General features: G+C 39.3%; 1 protein-coding gene across 4 annotated transcripts; it reads right to left on the reverse strand.

The window, feature by feature from the left end:
• Positions 1 to 79: 79 nt before the first annotated feature.
• On the reverse strand, positions 80 to 23,100 carry LOC132148818 (delphilin-like). 4 transcript variants are annotated; one of them, XM_059557540.1, is made up of 24 exons: positions 22,975 to 23,100; positions 22,669 to 22,710; positions 22,287 to 22,540; positions 20,198 to 20,530; positions 19,682 to 19,836; positions 14,319 to 14,594; positions 12,882 to 12,967; positions 11,469 to 11,538; positions 11,016 to 11,303; positions 10,662 to 10,813; positions 10,429 to 10,557; positions 9,868 to 9,974; positions 9,593 to 9,767; positions 9,084 to 9,439; positions 7,127 to 8,926; positions 6,668 to 6,755; positions 5,242 to 5,331; positions 4,698 to 4,894; positions 4,309 to 4,464; positions 4,045 to 4,131; positions 3,794 to 3,923; positions 3,430 to 3,548; positions 3,059 to 3,223; positions 80 to 1,784 (listed from the first exon to the last, which is right to left on the reverse strand). In XM_059557540.1, exons 1-24 carry the CDS (start codon positions 23,060 to 23,062, stop codon positions 1,701 to 1,703), a joined length of 5,427 nt encoding a protein of 1,808 aa, XP_059413523.1. In that variant the 5' UTR covers positions 23,063 to 23,100; the 3' UTR covers positions 80 to 1,700. The 4 variants fall into 4 exon arrangements, with proteins under 4 accessions (XP_059413523.1, XP_059413522.1, XP_059413525.1 ...); XM_059557539.1 differs by having other exon boundaries at positions 10,429 to 10,569; XM_059557541.1 differs by lacking the exon at positions 80 to 1,784 and adding an exon at positions 1,813 to 2,262 and having other exon boundaries at positions 10,429 to 10,569.
• Between the last annotated feature and the right edge of the window lie 99 nt (positions 23,101 to 23,199).

Raw genomic sequence — 23,199 nt, forward strand, 5'->3', positions numbered from 1 at the left:
CTCTCAGTAGCGTAGAGATGATCCCTCTCTGATCAAAGGGATCAAACTCCACACGCTTTCATGTAACTCTTCACGCTGGTTAAAATGTAAGAGCATTTTATTACCAAAACAGTAATGACAACAGAATGTTGCAACATCTCTTATACAGAGTTACTTAGTAGAAGCAGCAGCATGGATTATACATGATTCATTACAAAAGAAAGGAAAACATATTCTGAAATAACTTTCATGTAATTTCTCAAATTAATGAACAATAATTAAAGTCCTGTATACTGCCCTAGAAGTGTTCATAACTTCAGTAGTTGGTGTTTTTTTTTTTTTGCATTTACTGTATTAACAACAGATATTTGTCTTATATGGCACTTTCAGTCCAGGTCCTTCAATTGTATCATTTTTTTCTTTGGGCCATCATCCCGTCCATGATGAGAGTATGAAATTAGCTTTTAACATTGTGAAACATGTCCTAAAATAAACCATTAAAACAACAAGTAAAATACAAACATGTTGCGAACTTTACTGACATTCAAATAATGACTTGTAAATTATAAATAACAATAATAAATGACAGCTAGGAAATATGCTATGATGCATACATTTTCTTTTTTTTTCATATTACAAGTACCTTACATTCAGTGGTGATTAAAACAAAAAAGAGGCAAAGATGAGTTAATAATAAACATGATAAATATCAATGATAAATATTACTATATAAAGATTTTTACACCTGGAAAACCAGTCAACATTTTGATAAAGTCTCAATCACATGTGCATTTATTTATTTATTTTTACATTCCGATAGTTTAATAAAAATCACACGGAAAGTTCCATATAATTCTTTAAACATTCATTATAACTCAGTGCGATGGACAGAATGATACAGGAATCATATGATTATTATTACTATGGGAATAAAGAATTAAAAGCAGCACAAAAGTTAAATGTTAATTAAAAGTTAATATTTAAAAATACCAAATGCATTTAGTGAAGTCATAATCTAGCTCATCGTTGTTTTCAATAGCTAGTAAAGCAATAATATAAGAACCGTATCTTGTATTGTACAATAATATATCTTGATCTATTCACTTTGCACTTATATATTCTGTGTATGAGAAATTACTTTTTATCATTTAAGACATTAAATCATCAAAATATTGGTTTACAGTACAATGACCAACAAACAACTCCAACCCAGGATGTTTGAATACATTAAAGCAGAATTAAGACACATTGTTAAAGCACTTCTCCTAAACAACGGCTTCATTAAAATATCAAGTCAGTCGAGATCTGACATCCACAGTCCTAATTACATTCTAAATTAAACATCTTATCTAACTGCACTTATTATGATTTACAAAATCCACAGCAAAAAGTCTTGTGGCAATTTTGCCCCAACTATTGACTCCATTCCTGGTCTTTGAGTGCCAAGAACAATCACAGAGTCCATCCCAGCCCATCTTTCCCTGTACCTTTTGCTCTACTACAGAAGCTTTCCTGTCCAATCTGTGCCTGGGAGTTCACTTTTATAACTGTGCCTGGAAGTTCACATGTGCATTAGTTGCTATTGTACACATGTCCTTGACTTACTATAGGCCTATAACTAAATTTAGACTGGACAGTGGACAGTAAGTGAACATTTATGTACTGTAAGTCTCTAATCATTTGTTTGTATGAGTATGTTTGCCTCATGTTGGGTGGGTTCTTCACCAGGCTTCAGGAGAGGTCATGCGAGGGCTCCTGGGGCTGCGTGGAGGGTTTTCTGTAGACTGGATATCACTCAAAGTCCTCTAAACAGAGCAGCACACAGCAAACACATTGAAAAACATATATTGAATTGCATTGAAACCTCATGGCCACTCTTAAAAATAAAGGTTCCAAAAGAGGGTTATTGTAATGCAACTAATAAAAAACATTTTGGGTTGGCTAAAGAAACTTTCAGTGAAAGCTTCTTTGGCTAATCAAGATGAAATTTTGATACAATCTTGGAAATATTTAGCATTACACCATTTGCTCAACAATGGATCTTCAGAAGTGAATTTGTATTTTTGGTCAGAAGGGATAGTTTAATGATGGATTTGTTTCTTACAAACATGCATCTTTTCACTTCACAAGACATTGATTGATGGACTGGAGTCGTGTGGATTACTTGTGGATAACTGTGATGATTTTATCAGCTGTTTGGACTCTCATTTTGACGGCACCCATTCACTCCAGAGGATCTTGCCCATTTCTTGCTCACCAATGCTACATTTCTCCAAATCTGTTCTGATGAAGAAACAAAATCATCTACATATTGGATGGCCTGAGGGGTGAGTACGTTTTCATTTTGGGTGAAATATTCCTTTAAAATGAACTTTAAATGATCTTTTAGTGTGAAAAACATTTTAATAATTTAATGAAACTTCTTCCACTAAAGCACCTTTTGTGCATTGAAGAGGTTCTATGGATGTTAAAGCTGCATTATATGTACGTATATATGTCTTTTTTGGGGGGGGTTAAAAAGTATCCAAAATAAATTACTGAGCAAGAACATATCAATGTTCAAAACCATCTCCTTACCGTAGCCCGATTCACAGCGGTGAGCTTGTAATGTTTTATCATTTGAGTAAAACTCCAAACTTACGTAATGCCGCTTTAAATGTTCTCTTGGAAACACTGATGCAAATAAAGAACCTTTAATTTTAAGAGTGTACACATCAAAGTCTAATAACTGTCATTATTAAATGAAAAAAAAAAAGATATATATATATATCAGCCAATATTCAATGAATATCAAGGGTACATCTATTCAACAATGAGATTCATGCTTTTCTTTATTGTGCATATTGCAACTTTCATTTCTTTTGATTTAGCAGTGCATTCAGTGTTGTTCTTTGTAATAAACATTGTTAATGTCTGTTAACTAGTTGTGTGGTAAGCGATCAGAATGTACATAAAAAAGCCCTCAAGAGAGCTGGGAAGGAAGAGTGCCCTATTTTATGCCACATTTATCTACCATCATTCACCTCATTTACTAGATTTTCATGAAAATATCCATCAAGACGTCTAATACAAAACCTACCTCAAACTTAGCCATGAACTCGGCAAAGATACCGAAGAAACTCTCTGTGGTGGTGGTCTTTCCATCCTCACCAAAGAAAGATGCAACTTTGCAGAACTCTTCCATTGCCCTCTGCTGCAGAGACTCCAGAGACTGCACTGCAGGGTGGCTGTTTTCCAGAAACCCCTTCATGCAAGTAGTTAAGGTGGTTTGTTATGAATTTGGCAGCTATCAAGTATATTCAGTGGTTGAAATCTTCATATAATCTTGTCCTTATGGGTGGGAATCTGACCTGGATCTGCTTGGAAAAGTCTTACAGTTTCAAATATGGCACAGTGAAACCTTGTAGAAGACCATATACAGTCAATTTTGATGTTTTGGTGGAAGGATACACTCATAACAATGGAAAATCGGTCCTCAGCAGTGGCTGGCATCTTCTGGCAGGCGAAACGAATGTCCTGGATTGTGGCATGTAAGTCGTTGAAGTCAGAAGTGATGTTTCTCTGATTCACTGTGGAGATCAAAGCAATGAAAAATATGAGGAGATCTGACCTCTGCAGAACAAAAAAACTACATTAAATGGGAATGCTGCTCCACATTTTGGACAAAACTTGATGAGGAGCACCATGGATTGTGTAAATTAGTGTTTGAGTGTGAAGACTATGAGACAACACTGGAATTTAAAAACAAAAAAAAAAAAAATTAATAATAATAATAATTTGGATTGCATATGAGTCTAGGAGTCTAGATCTTAACCTTTGGCGGCTTGTGGGACTGTGTCAAGCTCCTTCCCAAAGTCCAGAACCTCGGGAAAATGCTGGCACAATGATTTCACCAGGATATGCAGAAATGTTGACTTTCCATCCACTGTTTTGGTGGTACTAAGCTTCAACCAGAGAAATGTAGAGTTACATTTATATAATGTTATAGAAAATCAACTTTAAACATTTATTGATGAACGCCATGAACTCATCTGCAAAAGATGCATACACAGTGACAAGGCTTACTTCAGTGAGAAAATTGATCTTAAATCCAGTTGTTTTATTGGTCTTGGGTTGGCCGTTATTCAGATAATTCCCCATAGCCAGCACAAACTGGAAAAAAATAAGGAAATTAATATACATGCCATAAAAAGAAGATCATATTTATCCAAAGTGTTCACAGGCACAGTATGAAAACCTGCCACATCAACACTCCTTTATCTGTTTATCCTCTTGTTTTCAAGACTGTATGATTATGTGAGCCTAGGCAGAAACTAAACTAAATTATACCTCCAGAATCTTGGCCAGTTTTTTGCTGTTCTTGAGCTCCAATGAAGCCTTGAAAACACAGTCGTAGGCCCCCCTCATCTCTTCTGTTTTCTCTTGCAATGTAGTCTTAAAATGCAGGCTTTTCAAACGGGTCTTATACTCTGGCACAAATAGCATCTGAATATATACAATATACACAAAATACATACCATATATACAATATATATATAAAATAGCACATATTTTGTTAGAATTATACTAAAATTAAATTCAATAAAAAATAAGTAACGTGTATATATTTTAATCCAACTTTACATTTAATCGTAATGTCAAATGCAAACCCCAGAAAACTTGTTAAATCAAAATAATCATAATTTATTCATGAAACTCTATCATTATTTGTCATGTACCTGTAGGACAAACTGATCGGGCTCACTGAGTTTACTCGGGTCGTCTCTGTACTGCTCGTATTGTCTAACCTCATCATCGTCTGGTGCATATAGGAGCAATTGTTTAATATGTGAGGACTCTAAACGTTCACTCGACATCGTCATCAGCACCTGGCGTAGCTCACTTGGTGACAGCTTCAGATGGGCAATCAAAATTGCTATAAAAATGGTAGAAGAGTCTTAATAACAAAGTGTACAAGGGCCATGTGCTTATAGGCTAATGGCTAAAGCTAAGAAGCTTGTAGTCTAACAGTTGGGACAGTTAGCTAAAGGAGCATGCTATTATCAAGACTAATTTTAAAACCAAAAAGCATGGTAGCAGAGCAAGACAAAAAAAGGAAACATGTATAAGTTAACACTTGACATAAACATTATATAAACATTTACAGGTAAACTCCACTGAACACTTACATGAGCATGAATTTCCAATTTACAGCCCATTACACTTTTGTAATGCAATGTATTTCCAAAAAGGAAAATATATGACACATTGTTTGCTACTCACAAGCATTGTAGGCTTTCTTATGGGAGAGAATCTCCACCACATCTTTCTTCTTGAAAGTCTCCACCTGAGGTGAGGGTTCTGGAAGAGAAACTGAGACATGAACCATAGCGTGAGTGAAAAGAACTTGTGACAACAAAACATTGTGTCAAATAATTAAAGGATAGTCAGGACCAGTGCTGCCTTCAGGTCCTCCTAGAAAGTCCATACATATGAGCTTGTAAGTGATTTTGGTAGGAAGTGACAGGAAAAAGTAGGCACACATGTCATATACTGGAATAGTAGGCTCAGTCTTAGACGTTATGACCATTGACTGTTGGCTGAATCTCGGATACATATAGCACACAAAACATCATCATCTGATTGGTTGAATCTCCAGGACTTCTGGGGTGTGTTCTTTAATAGTCGACTTTGAAACATAGCACAACAAAACAAAGCCATTGAGATCATAACTGTGTCAATGATCACTTATCAGAATCAACTAAATGCTGGATTTTCAAAATTATGTAAAGTTCAGAGCAACATCGTTGCAATAAACTTGCATGAAGTTCTTGAATCATTTGAACACTGGTCTGTCACTGTACGGACATAGACTCTACATTTTCACTCCCCTTAATGTGAAGCTGCACAAAACTAACTGATTCATTGCTGTACATGTCTGTCAGAAATCCTCTTGGGCCTTCCTTGGCCAATGAAAGCTGCTATGGAGTCCAGACCTTCTGGCATCGGTTTGAAGTTCTGGCTAAAAGAGACTACTGGAGTAGTGCTTTCTGGCAAGTTTTATCACCATTCTTCATCCAAAATAAACAAAAATAATCTGTACAGCCAACATTTGCAATTAAATATTTGTTATGGCTAATAATATTATGCTTTAACCATTATAAATAGACACACGGCAAGTCAGAAAGTCTGGGAAGTTGTGGTGACATTGTGGTGCACACCACTGGACCCAGAAGTTTAATTTTCATCTTATAAGACCATAAACTCTTCCTCTATATCTTGTTTGTCTTCCACAAGATGTGCTATAAAGATGTTATCTCAAGGTTAGAGTTTCCCCCAACTTTCTTCTTGCAACCCTTTAGTTTGAGCTAAATTTATGAAATGTGCAGGCTGTTGTCTCAGTTGACTCCTTCAGAGCTTCTTGTCTGAATACTCCAATTTGGAGGACAACCAGTTCTGGGCGGATTTACAGGTGTTCTTCATTTTCTCACTATAAATTATGGACTTCACGATGCTTTTAAGTATTAGAAAACACAGAAATTGAGTTCAGTACCCTCTACAAGCAACAACTGACACATTCTACCTATGGACCACACTGCATCTTTCTGTTCGAAAGATATGAAAAGCAACTCCCATCTTAGCTGGTGAACAGCTTTTTTTTTCCCTTGGAAATTAGTTATACATATTACTTTTCTCACATTTTACTCACCAGGGCTCTTTTGTGTCCCAAAATGAAGCTCCAAGTCTAGGTATTTCACCATATCACTCAGCTTGTCATAATCAGAGTCTTCTTCCAGCTGCAGTGAGAAACCACATCTGTCCTTACATTGTTCATTCTAATAGACTGAGACAAACTAATAATGATGGACATACTGAAATGTTCCAATATGTATTCCAATATATCATACAGTAGACCAATATGTTTCATATAGCATACTACTTTTTTCATGCTCTCCTCCAACTATTACTAGAGAATTTAACATTGTCAGTTTGGCTCATATGGTGTCATCTGTTTGAAATTGAAAATATAAGTGACCACGAGATTTAGATCTCCTTTAGCTAAAACTGATGCAAAACATAATCAAGATTCACTGGGTCAAGAACAAATGCTATAAATAGCCAATACCAGCCATTTAAGACACAAACAATTCACACAAACACTTCTTACCTGTCCCCAAATGGTTCCCTCAGAATTTTCCACTTGTTCCCATCGTAACCGCTTTACACTCATATGACTGGAATCAGATTTTTGCGGTGAGGTCTTTGGGAGCGGAGGAGGCATGCAAGGTGGGGGTAAAGGTGGAGGAGGAGGTGGCTCCACAGTTGAACCTTCATTGTGGTGGTGAGTTTGAGGTTGGGGTGTACTTGGTGGTTGTATTTGGGACTGGGCCTCAAGGTGGTTGTGATGGTGGTGACGATGATCGTGGTACATGGGTTGCGGGCTCTGTCTGGCCTGTGCAATGGGGTGATTCTGTGGGGTTGAGCGATGTTGTTGCTGCTGCTGAATCTGCTGTTGGTGCTGAAGCTGTTGTTGCTGCTGAATCTGCTGTTTCTGCTGCTGAAGCTGCTGCTGCTGAATCTGCTGTTGCTGCTGCTGAAGCTGCTGCTGCTGAATCTGCTGTTGCTGCTGCTGAAGCTGGTGCTGCCTAATCTGCTGTTGCTGCTGCTGAAGCTGTTGCTGCTGCTGAAGTTGTTGCTGCTGCTGCATTTGCTGTTGCTGCTGCTGAAGTTGTTGCTGCTGTTGTGAAGGATGAGGCTGAAAAGTTGATAGAATCTGTTGGGTCTGTTGAGGTTGGTGGGGCTGATGGATCTGATGGTACTGAGGAGCTGACTGGATTGGCTGAACCTGGTGTATGTGCTCAATCTGATGAATGTGGCGGGTTGGTGGAGGAGACTGGGTTAGTGGGTAGGCTTGATGAGCTTGATGCATCTGGTGGTGGTACTGTTGCTGAGTTTGTTGAGATGGTTGAATAGCATGAGAAACTGCTTGAGGCATGTGTGCCAGGTGCATTTGTCTGTCCACTCTCTCCAGTCTCTCGATTCGTTCCATATGCTCCAATCGTTCCAAACGCTGGATCTGCTCCAATCGGTCAAGTCTATCCATGGAGCTTGAGAGGTGAGCCTGATGACTCTGATGCATCTGATAATCATGGTGTACTTGTTGTTCTGGATGCAAGGGTTGGGGCTGCATGTCATAGATATGTCTATCAAAGTGTTCTTTTCTTTCAATCCTGTCAAGCCTATCCATGGAGCTAGAGAGTTGAGTCTGAATAGTCTGGTGTGAGCGATGGCTTTGGTGTACTTTGATAGACTGAGACTGGCGACTTGGTTTTTTTTGATGAATTGGATGCATCTGGTGTTCCTGTTGCACCTGGTGGTGTTGATGTACCTGCTGAGCTGGATGAACCTGATGGTGCATCTCATAGATTGCATGACTGGGGATGGGTGACTGGTTTATTTCTGGAGAGGGCATAGGGGGCAGAGACTGATGCATCTGCTGCTGAGATTGCTGAGGGTGGCTGGCTGTTGGTTGAACTGGAAGCGAGTGGTGCTCCTGAAAGACTTGGTGCTGGGTCATCAGCTCATCATTTGTGGGCAGCACCTTGCGAATGGATTGTCTTTTTGGAGGTGGATTAGCTCTTGGCGGAGGTGGCGGAGGAGGTCCCGGGTGGCGACGGAAAGTCAGCTGTCGGGGTGCATGGTCAGGAGTGAATCTAGCAGGTGGAGGGGGATCATTAAACTGGACAGGGGGAGGGGGAGGAGGAGTCTGAGGGGGTGGAGGAATGTGCTCTGAGCTGGAGGAGTAGGTAAGAGAGCTGGCATCCTCACTGCTACTATGTACTTCACTTGGACTGCTTAGCTCGGGAGGCATGTACGGACCCTCTTCCTCCTCCTCCTCCTCCTCCTCCTCCTCCTCCTCTTCCTCTTCCTCCTCTTCCTCATTCTGGAATGTCATCTGGACAACTTCCTGGAGATCATTTGAAGTAAAATATACAGATATCATTAAGTTTTTGCAATAAAGATTAAGCCATTGAAGATTAGCCACTGTACTTGTCAAGCCAATGAAGCATTGTCAAAACAATAAAAGCAAATATCAAGTCAATTAACCATTCTAATATACAAACCTCTTCATAGTCATTCTCTGGTGACAGGAAGTCATCCACAGATAACTGCTGTCCTAGCTGTTCACTCAGAACCTCCATGAACAAATCTGTGTCAGGGGTACGAGGGGGACGTGAAAAGGTGTATCGCTTCTTCCGAATGGGTGGACTAGGGGGGTAGTCCGGAGGAGAGGGTGGAGAGAGAGGTGGACTGTCTAAACTGATGTATGGGTTGGATTCAGCACTGGTTTGAGAGGGAAGATCTGAAGGGTAACAGAGGCACTGGGGACTCAGTGGAGGCTCCTGCGACCAAGAGTCAGGTTGTGGAGGAGGTGGTGGAGGTGGCGGCACATGCTGGGCTGATGCAGATTTGCGGCTACCTGAGGGATGAAGATGGAAAAACAAACGTTAAGAAGATAAAGATGTCTCTGCATCAGATGAAATTCCCACCTATTACACAAAGAAACGACAAGAATTTCCTAAAATTCAAAAGCTAGAATGCCGATAAAAACTTATAAGTACACTGACTGTACCTGAAGTGGCCCTAACAGATGGAGAAGAAGAGTGTGCCCTGATGGACTGTGAGGAAGCATGTGGGAAGATATCTACGTTAACCAGAGTTTCAGGAGCTGGAGGAGGTCGAGTCTTCAGGGATTTGGATCTCTTCCCGGCATAGACATTCTCCAGCTCAGCATACACAGCTGACAGCTAGATAGAGCACAGGGACTGGGATATTAATATAAAGACAGCACCCTTGCTCAATCATTTCAGTGTTTGTAATCCCTTAAAAAAATCAAAGAGCGCTCACATTAGTCAGATTGTTGGGCGTCTCTGGTAAGGATGTTCCATCCCCTGATTGTCTCTCTGCAGGAGTCAGTCGCATAGGTGCAACCTCCACTGGCTCAGTGGAAATACCTCATGAAGTAAGAAAATAGCCCACCAACTCATTTCAGTGTGCTAAGAAAGCTGCAGTTTTAATGATACATGGTACATGATGCCTACAATGCTACAATAATATCTAAAATGCTGTTTTCATGATGCATAATACTGGATATGAAAGTTGACACAATTTCACTACATACATAGGTAACTAAATATGTGTATGCCAAAGAATGCCCGCATGCCAGCTGGAGTCTGCAGACCTCCTGGTTCTTGGTTGCTGGTGGAAAATGAGAATTTTGCTAAATGTATAAGGTCTGTCAAAGTTCATTTTTTAAACACTTTGTGAGGCTAGTCAGAAATTATAAGATCACCACTTTCTTTGAATATAGACAGCCCTAGTTTTATAACAGTAATAGCATCAAACAATTACAAAACGCTGTCCTATGTTATAATGTGTACTACAACATAGTGTTTGAAGACAGCTTACCCATTCCCAGGTGAGTGCCGATGACCAGATCATCTGAGCTGCGTCCCCTCACACTGCTCCTGTAGGTGGTTCCTGTCACCTTCATGGAGCTGCTACGCCTATGAGGCTCATGGGCTGGAGGTTCAGGTTCTGCTGATGGCACTAACCAAAAATAAATACATGCAAGCATACATATGTATGTGCTTATACTCTATACAGATTGAAGAGGAACAACAAGACAAAGTAGGGCTCACGTGTAACTTTATAGCCAAGGAAATGGGAGATCTTGTTCTGGCAGTGTTCCTGCTCCTCATAGGTCAGCAGCTGGTAAATGAACTGCCAAATCACCTGTTTTGCTGGGGTATCCAACACAGGGAAGATGTCCACAATCAAAGTGTCTACATTTCTAAAAGGCACGAAAGAAAAATGAATCAAATCAGGTTTCACACAAAGTTAAGGGACGTTCTCAGAGAAGCAATGGGAACAATCTCGGATTCCATCTAATAATACTCTTTCTTTCTTTCTTTCTTTCTTTCTTTCTTTCTTTCTTTCTTTCTTTCTTTCTTTCTTTCTTTCTTTCACTAAATTATTATTGGTATGTCCTTCACCTGTGCTGGAAGAAGGCTTCCAGGGCCTTGCAGATGGTGTATCTCTCCTGGAGTGTGAGAAGGTGCTCAAGCTGCTGGCTGAAGGTGCGACCTTGTACGCGGATACTGGGAGGCAAGATCTCTGCAATCCACTGCAGGGAGCTAAGCACAGGAGCACGGGAGCGGGGAGAAACCTCCACCTGTTCGGGCTCGGTCACAGTGAAGGCCGGCAAGCCATCTTCAACCACCAGGCTGGGCATTGCCCCACTCCCCTGCAGCATGGACACAACCTTCTCATGTGAACAGTTCCTGAGAGAATGTAAAAAAATAAAATAAAGCGTATACGGTGTTAGATTATGAACATGAAGAACCCATCTTATGCATAATAATAGTAATGCCTGCTTTAGACTTTATTTCGGTTCCACATTAGGATAAAAGCAATGTATTCCAAGGCAAGCCAACCACAAGCATCACCTCATGTCCAACCCATTGAGAAACAGGATGCGATCTCCAGGTTTGAGACCCGCCTTCTCAGCAGGGCTGCCTGCAAGAGGAATAAATGAATGAATAAATGAATGAATAAATGAATGAATAAATGAATGATGCATTTAACTAGCACTTTATTGTGTATTGCTGTACACCCAAAGCACTTCATGTGTGTGTGGGGGGGGGGGGTGTCTCTCCTCAACCACCACTAGTGTGCAGCATCCACTTGGATAATGCGACAGCAGCCACAGTACAATGCTGCCAGTGCTCTCACCACACACCAGTTACAGGTGGAGAGGAGAGAGAGTCATAGAGCCAATCAAGTGGTTGGGGATTACTAGGAGGCCAAGATTGACAAAGGCCATTGGCAGCAATTTGGCCAGGACACCGGGGTTACACCCCTACTCTTTTACAAGAAGCGCCATGGGATTTTTAAGGACCACAGAGAGTAAGGACCTCGGTTTAACGTCTCATCCAAAGGACGGTGCTTTTTTGATAGTATAGTGTCCCCATCACTATTCTGGGGCGTTTGGACCCACACAGACCACAGGGTGAACACCCCCTGCTGGCCTCACTAACACCTCTGCCAAAAGCAACCTAGTTTTCCCAGGTGGTCTCCCATCCAGGTACTGACCAGGCTCAACCCTGCTTAGCTTCAGTGGGAAACCAGTCTTGGGCTGCAGGGTGATATGGCTGTGGCAACAAACCAAGCATAAATAATTTCTGACAGTACGTCATAAGGGCTCCAACTGAGAATAAGCTGTGCTCATAAAATGCCCTTTGAATTGACGTCAGATCTATAAGTCAAGACACTGCAGCTTGGGTGTTTGTCACATACTGCCCAAGAATGGATGTCTCTTTTTGGATTTTGAGGGCTAGATGTGGGAAAAGTGTGAATCTAAAAGGATTTGTGCTAGATACAAACAGAGCTCTACCACCTGTGCCCCTCTTACTCAGCTTCTGAAGACTATTCTGTTGTGTGTTGTCTCTCTCTCTCTCTCTCTCTCTCTCTCTCTCTCTCGTCTCCTGCTGTTCTTGCACACTGCCAGTTTTTTTCGCCTAACTTTTTAATGGCTGCCATGAGTCAGAAATGACAGAACTTTTATTATTTCAGCATTCACGTCATCTGCTTCAGTAATATGTCTGATATTTGTTTCAAGTCCAAAATAATTTTTTTTCATCTTTCTAAAATAGCTTTTTTTTTGTTCTAGGATGTCAAATAAAATAAATGTACCACAGGACACAAGCCCTTCCCTCATGACAACAAAATACAATGTCTGAAAACACTAAGAGAATAATGTTGTTGTGTTAAATCTTAATTAAGTATCAAATGTATCAACATCAAAATAAGACACTACAGTTCTATCAATATTATAAATAAAATTTGCGTATATTTCATACCTGGTATTACAGAGTCGATCCACACTGGAGCATGGCCGCGCAGAGTAAACCCGAAACTCTGGTTCCCTTTGTACACCCGTACAGTCCTAGTGAAACATGAATACAACCTATAGATGGCATCTTGAATCTTTATATAATGCAGATTAACTCAAATAGTTGTTTATCAAACTAATATTCATTTGATATTATTGGAAAATATCTATATGATATAGATATTATAGATTTACATACATGTATATAGTAAAAATTTGAAATAATGCATGTTTTTGTCATAGTACTACTGAACGTGTTCTGACATATCTCAAATGTCAAATGACAGATATTATAAAATATTAATAGAAACAGTCAGACAAGCTCTGAACTTTCAGTTTTCCACATTATTAAAAATAAACTACATTGCTTGAGACATATCATTAAGTGTGTATTGTACTAATGTTTGACAAGTTTTCACATCCACCCACCTTTTCCTATCAGACACGTCAATTCAAGCTTGTGAAATACTGTGCACAAGAGTAGTAATGTTTAAAGCATAAAATAGGCTATAATGAGGAGGTTGAATCTTAATGATGTGTCATATTGATGCTCACACATACACAGGTGTCCAACAGCATGTCTAAAAATAACGAATTATAAGAGTGAAATATTGCAGTGGCATAAAATCAACATCAGTTACAGCCTACAATAGCTGTGAAATTGGAAATCCAACAAGAAAGGATGAATTTCGGTTATCAGTTAAACAATTTGTGTATGACTTTATCAGTTAATCTATCTATCCATTACCCAGCATTATATTTATATGAATCTAAGCAAAAACAAATTAAAATATAATAAAAGCATTAACACTTTACAGTGTTCTTGTTACACATTACATGTATTATAATTGTTATTATAGTAAATTATGGATAATCACACGCAGCTAACCCTGAAACCTAATAGTACGTTAATTAATATTACTTAGTACTTGAATGTGTGATTACACTGTAAAAAGGACACCGTAAAATAAAATGTAACCAATAAAAGCATTAATAAATTAAAAAACGTGAATTAAATTAAAAATAAAGTAAAATAAAACTGAAACAATGTAACAAATACACCTTAAAATAAAGTGTAATTAATAGAAGCAAAAATAAAATACAATAATGAAATGAATAAAATGAATCTAAACAAAATGAATTAAAAGTTAATGTGTTGCATATGTGTTGAAAACGTCTATCTATCTGATTTATTGGCATAGGCTACATAAAAACTTGAGAATTAGTAAAGAACACGCTCGAAAACTCAAAATATGAATTAGGAAAAAACATCAAAGAGCAAAATATGGAAGCAAAAGGCAATTAAAAATTCCACCCCATCAGTAACAAAATGCAAATGCAAATGCAAAAAAAAAAAAGGAACATTAAAATGTGCAACTGTTCCCAGTGTGACCCTTCCACTGACCTGCGGGTGGAGAAGGAGCTGGCATGGCCTGCGATGAGTGAGGTGGTCTTGCGGAGGCCACGGCCAGGAGGCATGACCACTTCTTCATTGGTGGTCCGGGGCACAGAGCTGGCTCGGGTGGACACAGACAGCAGCCGTTCGGGGTGGTCTTCGCTCCGGCTGCGTCGTAGCCGATTGTTCCTGTGCTCGCTGAAGCTGCGGCCCCTCAAGCGACTGATCAGACTCTGGGAGACCATCTCATCAAAGCGCTGCCTGTGCTTCTTAGGGATGAAGATCCTAACAAACATGGCACACACACAGCAGACGGAGTCACAGAGGAGAAACTGTTCAGGCGTGTGTGAACATACTCTCAAGCCTGCAGAGAGAAACACTGGATGGAGACACACACAAATGGAGAGGAGGAGGAGGGACGGCTATGAGAAAGTCTGCTATAATTACACCAGACTGCGGAGATGTTTGTGACCTGCTATGAAAGAGAAAAAAGAGCTCATGTGATGCAATGAAGCGTTTGTTTTCTGTCCTGTGAAGAGAGGTAGGTAAAAATATCATGTTTGATCAACATCAAAAGCTAAGCAGGTGAATCCTGAAAGATGTCCTGAGAGGATGAAAGAGAGAGCGCTTTCTAGCCCTTTGTGATATAAGCCCTCTCTAAATTTTTCATTCGCACTATCCTTTAAAACCAAATTACAGAGCTATAAACCAACCTGAACCACTGAATTATCCCTTCAATGCTTTTAATCACAAGAACATCATTCGGAGGTGAATCTTAAGATCACAACCTGCAGTTTCCACAGTTGTAATTGCAATTGTAAATACAAACATTTCAGCCATTCTGTACACAACCTATGCTGGTTTTCCTGCATCTGAAGAGCTCAGGGCCCAGCAGTGGTACTGAAACATCACAACCCCCCAAAAAACTAAACTAATAATAACTTAAAACTAATATCTGTACAGTCGTGGCCAAAAGTTTTGAGAATTACAGAAATATTGGAAATTGGAAAAGTTGCTGCTTAAGTTTTTATAATAGCAATTTGCATATACTCCAGAATGTTATGAAGAGTGATCAGATGAATTGCATAGTCCTTCTTTGCCATGAAAATTAACTTAATCCCAAAAAAACCTTTCCACTGCATTTATGCGTTGCATAAAAATGGCTTCACAGGCAAGGATATTGTGGCTACTAAGATTGCACCTAAATCAACAATTTATAGGATCATCAAGAACTTCAAGGAAAGAGGTTCAATTCTTGTAAAGAAGGCTTCAGGGCGTCCAAGAAAGTCCAGCAAGCGCCAGGATCGTCTCCTAAAGAGGATTCAGCTGCGGGATCGGAGTGCCACTAGTGCAGAGCTTGCTCAGGAATGGCAGCAGGCAGGTGTGAGCGCATCTGTACGCACAGTGAGGCGAAGACTTTTGGAAGATGGCCTGGTGTCAAGAAGGGCAGCAAAGAAGCCACTTCTCTCCAAAAAAAACATCAGGGACAGATTGATCTTCTGCAGAAAGTATAGTGAATGGACTGCTGAGGACTGGGGCAAAGTCATATTCTCAGATGAAGCCCCTTTACGATTGTTTGGGGCATCTGGAAAAAGGCTTGTCCGGAGAAGAAAAGGTGAGCGCTACCATCAGTCCTGTGTCATGCCAACAGTAAAGCATCCTGACACCATTCATGTGTGGGGTTGCTTCTCATCCAAGGGAGTGGGCTCACTCACAATTCTGCCCAAAAACACAGCCATGAATAAAGAATGGTACCAAAACACCCTCCAACAGCAACTTCTTCCAACAACCCAACAACAGTTTGGTGAAGAACAATGCATTTTCCAGCACAATTTTTTTTTTGGGTCCATGGCCTGGAAACTCCCCAGATCTTAATCCCATTGAGAACTTGTGGTCAATCCTCAAGAGGCGGGTGGACAAACAAAAACCCACTAATTCTGACAAACTCCAAGAAGTGATTATGAAAGAATGGGTTGCTATCAGTCAGGTTTTAGCCCAGAAGTTGATTGAGAGCATGCCCAGTCGAATTGCAGAGGTCCTGAAAAAGAAGGGCCAACACTGCAAATACTGACTCTTTGCATAAATGTCATGTAATTGTCGATAAAAGCCTTTGAAACGTATGAAGTGCTTGTAATTATATTTCAGTACATCACAGAAACAACTGAAACAAAGATCTAAAAGCAGTTTAGGAGCAAACTTTTTGAAAACTAATATTTATGTAATTCTCAAAACTTTTGGCCAAGACTGTACGATATCTCAAATATGATCAAATCTATAGTGTAACTCAAGTTTTACAAAAAACGAGCACTTTATCAGTTGGATTCATTGATGAAAATTTCCTAATTCAACATAAATCCATTTCTCTCTCAAAGTTAACTTCCATTTAGTTCAGGATGCCCTCAATTAGAAGGAGGCCACAGGAAATCTAAAATTAACCCCCGAGTCAGAGAGGGGAGGGAACGCAGATCAAGGACACACTTTTCAAAATGACTGAAAGTGGGAATGAAGAACGTATTCAACAATCTCAGATATAAAAGATGTCTATTAACACAAGCAAGTGATCTCTAAACCTATTTTAGTTCATCTTTGAATGCCTCTACTCACATTAACAAAGCATGCCATGCATTTACAAACGGATTAACATTCTCCGTTTAATGACGTAAAATGAAAGAACTCATTATTTTAAAAAAGCAAGCTCAACAAGGCCTCAATACGATTTTCAAGTAAAATGACAAAAGCAAACCGAAAGAATTTCACAGTAGGTCTCATAGCTTTAATGTCTTTTCTATTTGCTCCATAGCTATAGTCCAATATTGCATGAAACTGTATAAATTATAAAGAGTTGTACAATTTCCCCTAGAAATTTCTTACCGAAAAGGCTTGGAGAAACCCCTGTCACGGCCCATCTCTCCTTTAAATTATGTCTCAAACGAAAATATACGTTCTTGATCTCAGTGCAGGAGTCTTCATAAAGCTGGAATAACCTTTCAGTGAATAGAACAGTATAATCGGAAAAGCCATTATCTCCAGTATCCAGATGAGGAGATGCTTATTAGTGCCAACTTGAAGAGCGATGACGTTGCATGGATGAAGAAGCGAACTTCAGGTCACGTCATCATCGAGTCAACTTTGGCAAGATCGCCACATCTCCGTGCTGAGCTGCCTTGGGGAGTTTAACGTTAAAAAGGAGTCTACATCCAGAACGTAGACCAGATGCCTTCAACTGCAAATGAGAGCCAAAGTTGCAGCTGCTTCAGATGTGAAGAGAGAGAACAGAATGAAAGAGTGGAGCAGGAACAGAGAGCGAGTGAAAAAATAGATACCGTCCCACTGGAAATCGAAGCCAGGTCAGCACGAATTACTCAATCCACACTCGATCCACATAATGTGCACGAGTCAGAAGATCCTCAAGTATCCAAGACGCAAAGACAAAAGCAGAGTCTACACAGAAAACACCAACCAGATAAAAAGATGTTGTTTCATGCCTTAAAAACATTTCCTTCAAAATCCTTCTTGGCTGCTTTGTACCTCTGCTGGAAACACGCAACTTTAAAGCAAGAAAGTTGTTATGTGGATTGTGTGCAAACTTCTGGTGCGTCACAGACCTAAGACAGGTTTATTATAAGAAGTAGGCTGCTTAAAAATAGGGAGGTTCCATGGGGAGAACTGGACAGAATTTTAGCAGGGACAGAGCGCAGCATACAAGCTGGTCAGAGACAAAGGTGACTGAAGGACTGTGAAAATGCAGTGATATATGCCAAATGCAAGTGATATCGACGAAGATGAACTAGAAAGATCATGCTCTCACTGAGATGCTTACATGCATTCAATTTACATTTGTCTGCCATGGAAGCTTGTTTCTGATATGGTTTAGGAAATTATAATGGCAATTGCTACTTTTTATTCAGTTTTTTTTCCTCATCTTTCCTCAGAAGGTATCTTGTTTCAGCCATGGAATGATTCAGGTCCAGGGTCAGGTCCACCAATGTTAATCTACTCCCCTGTCTGGTGTCTTTGTCGGACAACATGGAAAATTCGGCAGATGATTGGTCGGATCGCCTGTCAATCAAACTCCCAGCAAAGGGTCAATTGTGAGGCAAGTCAGAATTCTGAGTTGATAACTTGTGAAGTTGAGATTGACTTTTTTCATATTCACAATTCTAATTTTTTATTTCTCATTTCAGAATTTTTTCTTCTAATACAGAATGTGAGATATAAATGTGCAATTATGAGTTGTGAATAAAAATTCTTTAACTATAAAAAGAAAAAAAAAGTAAAAAAGAAAATCACAAAAAAGAAAAAAGTCAGAATTGCAAGATGCAAAATCAGAGTTGTGTTATAAACAACAACAACAACCAAAAACACACAACAAAACTTAATTATAAAGTTTATATCTCACAATTTTCAATTGTGTGATAATAAGTCGCAATTACCCTTTTTATTTATTTTTTATCCAGTGGCAGAAACAGGCTTCCAGACTGAACTACTTTTTCATTCAAAGTAAAATCTGATCAATATTCAAAACTGACACCATCTACAGTCCGCTGCTTATACTTCACATTCTGAAGACATGCAACAAACATCCCATAAAAAGCAACTTGTCTCTGAACAATACAAATGAGAGAAAAATCTAAGCTTTGTCCATGTACAAAAAACTTTTCTTACTTGCTAAAGAAGGCATTCATGGTTCCAGATAATACAAGGACAGGCTTTCAAGGGTTAATAAGAACAAGCAGATGAAAAGTGTGAATCTAGGTATCTGGAGCATGCTGTTCTTCCTCATAGCTCACTCCTCATGGCGATAAGGGTGATCTAAAAGTGGTCCCATTTTCATAGTTTCCAAGCATATAACTTCAAAAAATAGCATGCATATTTGATAAACACTTGATGAAACAATATGTTATCCAGTAAACCTCACATGTATAATTCCTCACTGGTAGCGAGAGGCGGCTGCTGTTAAAACTGCTCTCTCAGTGTAACTGAAAACATTTCAGCTTTGAGACGCATCAAATTCTCCTGACAAAGACCCTCATCAGCGAGTTATTACACCGAGAGACCTATGAGAGGGAGACTTCTTATAGTGTACATTTACACAAAATAGAATACTATTAAATCTAATAACAATAGTTACGTAAAATAAAGAAATATCAAAAAATATTTAAATATAATGTATTTTCTGTATTTTAAGCTTTAAGCATGTTGAAACGAACTAAAAAGACGATAGAACGAGATTAAAGAAGGATGCCAGCTCATTAAAGATGGCCACATGCAATGAAATGGCAAGTTTATGTTCATAAAGCTGCTTTATATATAAATAAATAAATAATAGGGAGGCGGGTCATGTAATTGGACTTATGAAAACTGACTGATACCTGATGCTGTCAATCAGTTGCTGATGTTCCTCGGTGAGCAGTATTTCTGGAAGTGTAGACGCCAGACCTTCAACATCCCTCTCATTTGCATACTGCTTCAGCAAATCAAACAGCCTCTCTTTCACCTCAGGCTCCTCCCCTAAAATCTCCTCAACCTATACAAATTCAGAACAGACCATCTGAACTTCGAGTTTGAAAGTGCCAGTGAAAAATACTGTATGATGTTTAACCAGCCCAGACGAACTTTTCGAAGGTTCGAGTTCAAGAACACTTTAGTTTAGGGACCAACTAACTAGTTGTTTATTAGCATGCATATTACTAGGCTGTTTATTTGCACTTCTAAAACACATATTTATGCCTTATTCTGCCTGACCATATTTTAAATACTTTATCTGACCCCATATGTAAACACAACCTCACTAACTATTAAGCAGCAGCAAAAGTCATGGTTAATAGTGAGAACTGGTGTCCAAACTAAAGTGTGACCCAGGCCCATCCAAGCCCCTTGAGACTGACCTTCTTGTTGAACTCCAGGGCTTTGTGCTTGCGGTCCTGCCTCACCATGTCTCCGCTCTGGTAGGTCTCTTTCATGCTGCTGCTGGTGCGTTTCTGCCAGCGGTTGATCCGCAGCACGCCCAGACGCAGCGTACGTCCCTGAGAGGTCTTGATCATGGCCGCCGCCGTCTCGTGCTGTTTCACTGGAATCCCATTCACCTCCATCACATAGTCACCTACTCGCAGTCCACTCCGGCCGGCTGGAGAGTTCGGCATGCAGTCCTCCACCAGCAGGGGACTGTCCCCCACTATAGTGAAGCCAAAGCGACCATCGGGCCCCGGGGCAATGTCCATCTGTGGAGGTAAAGTGGATAAGGGTGAGTGACACTGGTTTGCTCCTGAGTTTTTCCAAATGAATTCTTAGCAATGCATATTACTAATCAAAAAATAAGTTGTCATATATTTACGGTAGGAAATTTACAAAATATTTTCATGGAACACGATCTTTACTTAATATCCTAATGATTTTTGGCATAAAAGACAAATATATAATTTTGACCCATACAATGTTTTTTTTGGCTGTTGCAAAAAATAAACCCCAGTGACTCAAGACTGGTTTTGTGCTCCAGGGTCACATATTCTAATGATATTATATATAATGTTATTCTTCAAATTATTATTTTATATATCTACGCTACGGTTTAAAAGTGCATTTATCAAGAGACTTTAATATTACAAAATATTTCTATTCCAAGTAAATGCTGTTCTTTTGAGCTATCAATCTATTGATCAAAGAATGAAATTATTATTTTTTTTTTTTCATAAAATGTTATTGCTCGGAAAAACATTTCCGTAAATCTATTAAGCCGCAATAACGATTTTCAACACTGAAAATAATAAGAAATCAGCATATAAAATACAGCTTTGCATCACAGGAATAAATTACTGTGTATTTATTATATGCATAATATATAATACATTTTAAAATATATGCAAATAGAAAATAGACAATATTACAGAGTAAGAAACTTCAAAAAACTAAAATATATATATATATATATATATATATATATATATTTATATTTTTTGAGAAAAAAAAATAATATTTGTTGCTATGCCATTCATGCATTTTTGGCTTGACTTAAAGGTACAATTTGTAAGATATTTGCAGTAAAATATCCAAAAACCACTAGACTAGTGTTATATATTTTGTCCAGCTGATTACTAACAACATCTCTAATGTTTTCAACTACTTGTAAATCATGAGAAAATTCCCAAGTCTAAACAGTGACACGGGGCAGTGCAGCCGCCTGTCGATGACGTTAGTTCTTCTTCTTAGTTTTATGGCAGATTGCAACCATGGCTTATCAGGTGCATACCGCCACCTACTGTATCGGAGTATGTAGCATGGCTGTGAATCTAATTACAATCTAACATAATCTAACATAACAACAGTTTCGTGGACAAATGCGGAAGTAGCTTCGCAACAAACTTCAACTAGACAGAGATGCCGATCTCGCTTGTGTTTTACTCGACAGGTGAGTTGTTTGGATTCGTATCTTTACAGAAAATGTATGCTATTATAACGATCAACAAGATTAGTATTATGGGGCATACACACCAAACACGGGGCATCGGTTCTCTAGACCTGCGCGAGGACGCGTCTGATCAATAGTCTGATCTCGTCTTTGCATTGACTTTGTATGTAATCTACTCGCGCAAATCATTGAACTCGCATTAAATCCATGATTTATCTTTCCGTCTGATTGATGGCAGCCAGCGGTTGGGTAGAAGAAAACAAATCCCATCATTCCACGCTCCTTTTTAGCGTCATCAAACCACGCGATTGTTATTGTTTTGGTAGTGCGCCCTCTAGTGGCAGGTCCTACAACCTGTACCTTTAAGTGTCCAAATGCTTCTTATGGCAACTGTATTTATATAGAGAGATAATATATAGGCAATTTTGGACATTTGTTAAGACCTCGCTTTTCTATTTAATAACCAACCAATTTCCCATATGAACTGCTTTCTTCTCTTATATTACGCCACATTTAACCAAATTTACTCAGTTTTGTTATTGACAGTAAATGGCATGTCAGTAAAAACTGGCCTGTTCAATTCTAGACACAACGCCGATGCTGGGCGGGACAGTCTTAAGGGTCTGGGCCAGAGCGATGAGGGCTTTAGTGCTGAGGGATGAGACGTTCTGCCCATCGATCTCCAGAACCTGGTCCCCTGGCTGCAGTCCGGCCATGTAAGCGCTGCTGCCCTCCACCACAGAGAGGATGTAACTGGGTCCATCTCCACCCAGCTTGAAGCCAAAGTCCTCTGGCCAACCCTGGTTATTTGCTGGAAGGGCCAGTTCTGAAAAACGCCAGTACATGAGAGATAGAGAACAGTTCATGCATTACATTTGCAGCACTTCATCATATAGCAGACTGTACCTAAAAACAGAGGGAGGGGAAAAACGGTCAAGAAATTACTTTACGCACCAATATCCAGTGTGAAATCTCTCAGCACATTAGGGTTTGGGTCTGTGGAATTGGAGAAACATATTAATTTATGTATATATATATATATATATATATATATATATATATATATATATATATATATATATATATATATATATATATAAAGAGATAGAAAGAGCTAGAGAAATGGAGAGGGTTTATGTATATATATGTATACATCTAAACTAATAAAATATACATTCTTTAATAAAATGAACTGAAAATAAAACTGAAAGCCTGTTTTTCTGAGTTCCCACCTCACAGTGTTCAGCTTTATGAACTTACAGAAATCTTTGGAGGCACTGCGGGATCCTGATCGGCTTTGACGGAGAGAGAAGCGGCCCTTCTGGCTCTTCAGAAATCTTCTCATCATGGTTTCTGGGTCTTCTGTGTAGAAGTCGAGCTGTACGAGGTCACCCTCCTCCAGAAGTCACTGCTCCATCATTACCAAACGCAATCGATGCGGCAGGTTTAGTCTCCATCAGTCCAGAGTAGATCAGGAGAGCGCTG

This window comes from Carassius carassius, chromosome 9 (genome assembly GCF_963082965.1).
Source record: "Carassius carassius chromosome 9, fCarCar2.1, whole genome shotgun sequence".
NCBI lineage: Eukaryota > Metazoa > Chordata > Actinopteri > Cypriniformes > Cyprinidae > Carassius > Carassius carassius.